Below are 8959 nucleotides of genomic sequence, written 5' to 3' on the forward strand. Positions count from 1 at the left end.
TACATGATAGAATATTATGAAGTCACGAAAAAGACTGAAGACCCTCTTTAGGTCTAACAGGGAAACACTTCCAAGTCACTTTTACTGACTAGAAAAAACAAAGTATTTTGTTTAATATCTGAATATTAATGAGTACAGTGAGTATTTTACACTGTATTTGTGTTAACGGCACAAAGGGTAGGTGTGTGTATGTGTGTCTAGATGTGTGTGTATGCATATACACATTTATGGATATTTATAAAATACCTCTGGAAAAACATTTAAGAAACTGGTAACCCAGGTTGCCTCTGGTGTGGGGGACCAGGTGGCTACAGAATGAGGGTGGGGTTTTTCTCTGGGTGTATTTGGTATCTTTGGACATTGGAGCCACAGGAACTGTTACCTATTCAACAATAATTACACTGTGAGAAGGAAAGGATATGCACACTGTCTTTGGGAAGCAATTAGTAGCAGGAAAGCTGAATTCTCCCACTTTGCCAATGGAGGCTGGGGCCTGGGGTCAGCCCACCAGGCATGGCCTCACACAGACTCCCTGGGCAGGTATCACAGTATGACGCGGCAGCTGCTCCGCAAAGCTGATGGAGTGGTGCTCATGTACGACGTCACATCCCAGGAGAGCTTTGCCCACGTGCGCTACTGGCTGGACTGTCTCCAGGTGAGTAGATGGTTGCTGAGGTTGGCTGCAGTTTTTGGAGTCAAGAGGTAACATCTAAGTTAGATCCTGCCCACTCTGCCTTTTCTCCTAGGATTACAAATGATATAATAGACAACTCACTGAGGGCATGTGGCTGGATGGGCTGGAAGTAGTATAAAGGAACCACAACCACACAGTACAGCCTCTAAAACAAACTACTTCCTTTATCCTATGAACATTTCTTACATACAGCAGCTCTGTGATGTCTCCTTAATACCTGGGGATAATGTAATTCTAGTACCACTTTATGTGATAATTCTTCTGTCCACACATCTCTCATTCTTTTCCCCATGTACTTAATTGATACATAGATGCTGAAATTCTTCAGTATATTTTAAAATAGCAGAGGAATATGAAGTAAGACATGTCTTTTTCTAGAAGTTTCTAGTCCAGCCGGAGAGATGCAAAAGAAGTAGGATAAGGTAATATATAAGGGCACCTGGGCTTGGGGATCAGACAGGGCCCAACTATCCCACCCCAACTCTGTGGCCCTGAACAAGTGACTTAGCCTCTCTGAACTTCAACCTCCCAACTTCTCTCGTAGAGTTGGGAGGATTAACTGATAGAATTGCTTTCAGCACAGCACCTGGTGTGTAGTAAGTGCTCAGTTAAAGCTATTATTATTATTATCATTCACCAAACTGTCACGAACCAGTGTGACTAATAATGTTATAGGTCTTGAGTGGAAACGGTGGAGGATTGGAAAGTAAACACAGAAAGAAAAAGGATGTGATTACGAGGTTTTATGGTGGCTAATGGCCTACCAAAAGCTCCTGCACTCCCAAAAGCTTTATTTTTATAGTGTAAAGCAAAGTCATTTGCAAATCAAAGAGAACTCAGATACAAAATCACATTCCCAAGGCAAACTAAGAATTCTCCCCAGAGCCCAAAAATCCCTCCACCATACATAACATCTTAACTTCACAAAACAAAAAGTAAAAAGAAAACTGCCTCCAGTCTCTCCGAGGGACATGGGGGATGGGATGCGTAGAAACAATCCAGTATCACAGCTAACATGGAGGTGTGGGGAAGGAGATGTAAATTGCCGTTATCAACTTCAACAATTAGAGATCAAGCAAGTGAGGTGGGGGGATGGGCAGCAAGGCCCTGTCAGCTTACTGCCAGTCCCCCACAAATCTAAACCACAAGGACCCTGTCAGCTTGCAGTCTCCAACAATGAAACAATTAGATGAGCCAATGCAGCCTGTGTAATCAAGCACTGGGCTACTGAGCACAGGTAGGAAGAGAGGGACAGGGGCAGGATCAATCCATGAAGGCTTCCTGGGGGAGGTTCCTTTGAGGTTGGCCTTGGATAATGGATGACATGATTTCAGGCAGATAGGAGGGGCAGCCTCACTGCAGATGAAGGGAAAGGTGTCCAGGTGGGAAAGGTGTGGAGTGAGTGTGACAGGGAAAGGTGGCATGTGTGGGGGAGGAAGCCACCGGAGGTCCGGGCCAAATCCGCCCAGGGCCTGGCACACTGCGGGCACTCAACACATGTGGCTGAGGGAATGTGTTCTTTGTGCAGGAAGCAGGGGCTGATGGAGTGGTCGTTCTTCTCTTGGGAAACAAGATGGACTGTGATGAGGTGCGGCAGGTGTCCACCGAGGCTGGGCAGCAGCTGGCCAAGGTGAGCACTGAGCGTCAGCCTTTCCCCCAGCCTGGACTGGTGTTGGCCAAATAAGTTTGTAAATATGATATATAGGTTTGCTCGCTTATAGTTTGCATTGAGTGTGGGGGACAGGCTGTAAGCAGGCAGGGTCGTTATACCCTAAGGCTTAGTTTTAAGACTAAGCATTTCCCACCCTAAATGACTGTATCAGAGACTTCCTTGTTTGTATATTGAATTAAAGGTTTTGAATTCTACACTATAAAATGGGGCAGACCAGGAGCTTGCTCTCTCTCAGTTCCTGAGATTAGCATTAGAGGAGAGAGCAGAGAAAGGACAGCAGAGAAAGACCACGTGGAGGAGAGGAGAAGCAGCCAAGATGGCAGAGTGCTGAGGGAGAAGCCAGTTTGTGCAGAGTTTGTGCAGAGAGAAGGAGATGGGGAACAGAGGTGAATAAAGCTGGTGAGGTAAAAAACTTTGACTGTAGGAAACTCGGCTAAGTCAGTGGCTTTGGGAGCCCTGAATGGAAAGGGAAGTGTTTTCCCACTGTGTATATTTCTTGCCCGCCGGGTGCAAGCTAGGATAAAGATGATGGCCCACCAGTTCTTGGCTCTGTTGTTTCATTACTGTCTGTCCAAAACATATGCGAACCTGCATGGAGCAGATGGCTGTGATGGTGGCCGTGGCTACTGGCTTTACAACTGGGCTGACCCTCCCTACAGGGTAGGGAATAGTCCTCCTGGCCTGGGCAACCAAGAAGGACCGAGTGGCCATTTCTGCCCCTGCCCAGCCAAAGGCCAGGTCAGAGTGAACAGTAGCCTGGCCACCTCTGCCTCCCACCCACCCCAGCCTTAGACCCAAACATGAGGCCGTCATGGTGGGCTTGACATTGAACCTCACTGCTGAATTAGAAGATCCCCACCCAATGTCCTGACCTACATAAAAAAATATCTTCAGAATAAAAAGGCTTCACTTAAAATTCCCAATCAAATCTTAATTTTATCTCTGGCCTCTAATTAACATAACATTCCTTCTAATTTAATCTATTTTAAGACTCAGATTCTTTTCTAGGAAGATTAACATCAAAAGCCCCACCACCAGACAGTGGGTACCATTTATTTATGAATAGAATTTGACCACATTTCAGAAAAATCTGGAGAATAATAAAGAAAAAATGAAGAACCCACCCCTTTGCCCCGCGTCGGAAGCAACCCTGCTTGGCATTTTCATGCCGCGGTTTCTTCTCTCATTTCTTATACTCCCGAGGTCATCACTGTGGCGTCCGCTCGGCGGGAATATTTCCTCTTAAAAGTAGCAGCTCATCTCTTTGACATAGTAATTCCTCCTCTAGCAATTTATCCTAAAAGAAGCAGAAGTAATAATCCCTAGAGAATCTCCTAATGGATGCCCGTGTACAATGTGTAATCAGACGTGTTTACATGAGGATGCTCTCCACAGTAGTATTTAGAAGGACAAACGCTGGACGGCAGTCGGTGGTTAAATTGTGGAGGTTTATGTGAGAGGCTAACATTTGCCATGAAGAATCCTGTCCTGGGAAAGTAACCGAAGAAGGGTGCGGAGGAAGCGCTTGTGCTGTAATGTGAAGTCAGAAAAGCCTCTGCAAACCCGGGCGGAGGCCAGGCTGACCCTGTGACTGCCGGGATTCGACTGTCCGGGGCCCACCAGCATGGCAGTTTCAGTGGCTTAACCTACCAGTCTAATGACATTCAGCCCACGCCCCTAACCCCTAATAATAGGGTGATATAAAACAGAATGAAACTATATATACTCACAGAGGTGGTTTATATTTTGTACTTTCTTTTTATGCTGTCTTTTTAAATATTTCCCCCAATTAAGTATTTTTGAAATTAAAAAAAAAAAGACTTAACGAAGGATTTAAGAATATCAAGAACATTTCTCTACGTTGGGACACAGGCTTCCCACTGTCGCTCTGAAGACTGTAGAATGTTTCCAGGGTGGAGGGCAGTGGGCAGAGTGCCAGGCTGGGGACCACGGGCCGCGCCCGAGGCGGGGCTGCCTCACCCTTTGGGGCTGGCGCAGACCGACTGGATGGGACTCTGTCTGACGGCCAGGCTTTTGGTGGTGGGGGCTGCGGCCTGGACTCGGGTGGTCTCCCCCAGGCACCCATACGCCATCTGTCTGGCCTGCAGGAGCTGGGGGTCTCCTTTGGAGAGTGCAGCGCTGCCCTGGGCCACAACATCCTGGAACCCGTGGTGAACCTGGCCAGGTGAGTGCCACCCTGCCATGTCCCACCCAGACCCTCTGGGCAGCCTTCAGCCGGGCTGTGTGGGACGCACCTGTACAAGCATAGGGCTCGCCAGTGTGCGGAAGGAGAGGGCGCCTTGTGCAGCCTCCTGGCTCTATTCTCCCACTCCCACGAGCAGCATCGCCGCCCAAAAGCCACATCCCTCTCTGAGCCTCGCTTTCTCTTCCGTCAAGTGTTCCTAACAGTCTAGTGACTTCCACTGGGTTCAGACTAAAATCCAGCCCTGGCCGGGTGGCTCAGTTAGTTTGAGCATCGTCCTGAGATGCCAAGGTTGTGGGTTGAATCCCTGGCCAGGGCACACACAAGACTCGACCAATAAAAGCATGAACAACAAATCAATGTTTCTCTCCCCCCCCAAAAAAATATCAATGGAAAAGAAAATAGAGTAAAATCCAAATGATTTACAATGTCCTGCTCATCTCTGGGGCCATCTCCCCTGTCCCTGCATGTGCACATGCACAACACATGGTCACACACCACACACACACACATACACACACACACACACACACACACACACACACACACTAAGTTTTGGCCACTCAGCACAGCCCTCCCCGACCACTCCCCTTGACCATTATCCTGGATCACCCACTCTGTCCTTCAAAACCCTCCAGGTCAAATTACACACACACACACACACACACACACACACACACACACACACACGTGTCTGTTTACTTGTGTCTGCCTCCCTGGCCTTAGGCTATAGACCCTGGAGGGTGGGGCCATGTCTGTTTTATTTAGCCCCCCCACACACACCTGGGACCTGGCAAATACTAGGTACTCAATGAGTGAAAGAAATGAGCTTGAGAGCCCCAGGTTACTGGCTTGAGCCCCAGGTCACTGGCTTGAGCAAGGGGTCAGTCGCTCTGTCTGCTAGAGCCCCCTCCACACCCCATCAAGGCACATACGAGAAGCAATCAATGAACAACTAAGGTGCCGCAACTATGAGTTGATGCTTCTCATCTCTCTCCCTTCCTGTCTGTCTGTCCCTCTCTCGAACTCTTTCTCTGTCTCTATCAAAAGAAAAAAGAAAAGAAAAGAAAGAAAAGAAAAGAGTAAAAGGGAGGGTATCAGACCAGATGATCACTGAATCGCTGAGCTCCTTTTTTGACAAAGTAACTACAGAGTGACTTGCTAATCTGTAAACCTGCTCAGTTGTGATGCTCTCTGGCAAAAAACTGCTCAATGACTTTCCTTTGCTTTCGGATCAAAGCCCAGGTTTCTTCCAGGACCATAGGACCCTGAACCCCTGAACCCCTGCTGCCTCCAAGGTTGTTTTTTTTTTCTGGCTATTCAGTCCTCAGGCTCTGTCCTTTAAGCAAAATACCCAGCACATAGTAAATATACTTGGAAAGGAGGAAGGAAGCAAGGAAGAAAGGAAAGAAGGGAGGGAAGGAGGGAAGAAGGGGGGAGGGAGGAGGGGAGGGAGGAAGGAAGGAGGAAAAGGAGTGGGCTTCTTTCACTTTCCCCAGCCCCAGCTCTATGGGCCCTGAGCCTTTGCCCTCTGCCTGAATGTACCCCCCTTTTCTGCTGTGGCTCAGCTGGTACACTGCCTCCTGCTCCCTCATCCCTCCTGGACCTGCTGTGGAGTCCCTCTGGGCGCTTCCCCATTCCTGGGTCCTGACCAACCCATCTCTCCTCCACCTCTCGCAATACGCAAGGCGGGGCGAGGACACGCTGGCCTCTCCTCACAATTAGAGCCCCTCGCACAGTGCCTGGCACAGAGACGGCTAGGAAGAATGCCGGAAGAGAGACAGAAGCCAGAGTCTCCGTGGCCCCCCTCTCCGGTGCCATGTGGCATGTAGGGCAGGGGCAGAGCAGGTGGGAGAGAGGAAGCTGGGGGTGCAGCCCTCCAGCCCCCCCCCCCAGCTGTACCCTCGGCTCCTCCCTGCTGCCGCTGGGAGGGAGAGATGGGACTGACACCTTCATGTGGTCACGCAGGTCACTCAAGGTCCAAGAAGACCGCTTGAAGGACTCACTGGTGGCAGTGGCCCCTGAGAAGCCACCAAAGAAAGCTGGCTGCTGCTCCTGACCACCTGACCTGCTGGCGTGGGGTTTCCTGTCCCCCAGCTCCTGTCCTCCAGCTCCTGACCCACCCAGCCGCCTGGCCACAGCACATCAGACGGGGCCAGGAGCGCCCACCTCAGGCCAGGACTTGCAAGCTCAGGAGCACCCGCCTCAGGCCAGGACTTGGATCCATCCGCAGGCAGGGGCTCCACCAACACTGCTCTTAGCTCTGGGGTTGCCCTGGGGTTGCAGGACTTTGCCGAGTTAAATAATCCTAGGGGTGGGGGTGGGGGGCTCTTTAAGGAAAAGAAAAGTCTGGAGAAACAACTTAAGGAAAACACGCCACAATATTGGCCCCACATCTCTGGGCGGTAAAATGACAGGGTGAATGTGGAAGGGGGTCTTGTTATTTTCTTTTTCTATGTATTTGTAGTTTAGACCCTTCTACAATGACCGTGTAGTTCTACATAGTCAGAAATAAAAATCAACGTGGAAGGGAGGAAAGAGACTTTTCAAGGCTGGTGCTTGGGTGTGATTACTCATTGGCATCGCCTGTTGATGACAAGGCACGCTTTTCATCAAAGTCGTCCATCCTGCTGTTCCGTGCCGGGCAGAGCGGCGGGCAAAGCGCCAAGCCGGGGAAATCGTCTCACTCACGTAGCCGTTGGCAAACGTGGGGTTCCTTCCGAGGGGAATCCCATCCTGGGGAAGAGCAATGTTCTCAGGGCCCCCGTTGGCCCCATCCCCTCTGTGTCACCCGTAGCCCCAGCCCTTTCTGCAAGATCTGCCTCTAAGGGATCACCTTCAGGGACCTCCCACCCCAATGCCGATTGTCCCCTGGTGCAGCCCTCTGCCCTGAGGTGTCAATCTTGGGATGCCCTTGAGGCACAAGTGGGACGTGGCAGGTGGGGGCCCGGGGAGCAGCTGTGGGGAAATGGGGTTCCACCACTCATGGGCTCCTCTTTGGAGCTTTTGGGGGGAGTTCCCAGAATTCCACCACCCCGCCACCTCCTGAAAGGGGACCGTGTGTCACCCTCCGGGGAGGGAGGTTTTCAGTGCCCTCGGGGAGCTTGCTTTGGAAGAAACTCAGAGGGAGGGCCTCCCTGTGTTGGACTATCTCCTGTCATCTGTGTCATCTGACCGGTGACCGCAGCGGTGCTCACCACGTCCTGCGGTCCAGCGTGAGCAGGGTGCTCACCACGTCCTGCGGTCCAGCGTGAGCAGGGCGCTGCGCTTGGTGCTTGGTGATCATGTTGGTGAATTCCTCAGCTGACTCAGAGGAAACCCCAGTTCCACAGAGGGACCAGCCAAGAGACTGCGAGAGGCAGAGGTCCGGAGAGCGAGGGAAGAGAACCCGGGAGAGCAGGGGAGGCACGGCGCCCTCCTGCTTGCTGCGCGGCGGCATCTCCACGCGCGGCCCCCACCCTCTGCTCAGTTCTGAAGGGGGCGAGGCCCCAACCCTCTGCTCAGTTCTGAAGGGGGCATCTCAGGACCCTGAGCTCTCTGTCACTAGAGGCACAGGAGCAGAAGCCAGGGGGTACTCGGCAAGAGGTGAAGAGAAGATCCAGGCATCAGAAGCCACTAAAGCGTGGGGCAGAGGCCCTTAAGGGACCCCTTTCGGCCTCTGCTATATGCAGGATGGTTGTCGTGGCCCGGCCTGTCCCGTTCCCGGCCCCACGCTGGCTCTCTCGCCCCCAGTGTCTTCCCTCCTTCGGGATCCTCCCCGTCAGCCCAGGCCGACCCTGCTCTGAGCAGTTCCTAGGCTGCCGTGTGCTCGGAGAAAGACAGAGACAGAGCTGGGTGGGCGTCACTGAGTGAAACTGGTCCCAGACAAGGGTGGAGGAAGTCCTGCTGTGGCTAATGGCTCCTCCTCTGGGGCTTGGGACCTGGCAGGCACCGACATCTCTGTCCTGTGGGTCAGGGAGTCAATGAGGCATATCCCTGGGGGAGCCAGCAGAGAGGATAGAGCCCCTGTCCTAGGGGACCCAGTGCACAAGTGGCCGCGGGCCGGCCCCTCCCCTCTCTGCTCTGCCCTGGCCTAGCTCCGGCAGCTAACTCAGGCTCCCTAGAGATGGGTGCTAGAAGGGACTGCACACCTGCCCCAAACCCTCTCCCGGCTTTCTCCGGCTACGCTAGACCCAGCTACTGTGCAGAGCACAGCTGGGGGTGGGGGGGGCGCCAGCCTCTCCTGGTATCTCAGGTTCCAAGTCACCAAGCAGAGCCCAGGGAGCTTGGAGCAGCATGAGGCGGGTGAGGAGAACAGCAGGAGGAACTCAAGGTAGACTTCAGGCTGAACTTTCAGGCAAGTGGTGAGTTCTTAGGGCATGTCCACCAAGCGGGCTCAGGTCACAACTTA

General features: G+C 52.0%; 1 protein-coding gene across 1 annotated transcript in view; it reads left to right on the top strand.

Annotated features, from left to right (window-relative positions):
- RAB44 (RAB44, member RAS oncogene family) overlaps positions 1-7059 on the top strand; it is a 35053-nt gene extending 27994 nt beyond the window's left edge. Inside the window, exons 12-15 of the mRNA XM_066252920.1 lie at positions 541-655; positions 2223-2324; positions 4475-4551; positions 6538-7059. Of these exons, the coding sequence (XP_066109017.1) occupies positions 541-655; positions 2223-2324; positions 4475-4551; positions 6538-6628 (385 nt within the window). The 3' untranslated portion in view covers positions 6629-7059. The remainder of the gene's footprint in view (positions 1-540; positions 656-2222; positions 2325-4474; positions 4552-6537) is intronic.
- The last annotated feature ends 1900 nt before the right edge of the window (positions 7060-8959 follow it).

The sequence above is a fragment of the Saccopteryx bilineata genome, chromosome 1, assembly GCF_036850765.1.
Source record: "Saccopteryx bilineata isolate mSacBil1 chromosome 1, mSacBil1_pri_phased_curated, whole genome shotgun sequence".
Lineage (NCBI taxonomy): Eukaryota > Metazoa > Chordata > Mammalia > Chiroptera > Emballonuridae > Saccopteryx > Saccopteryx bilineata.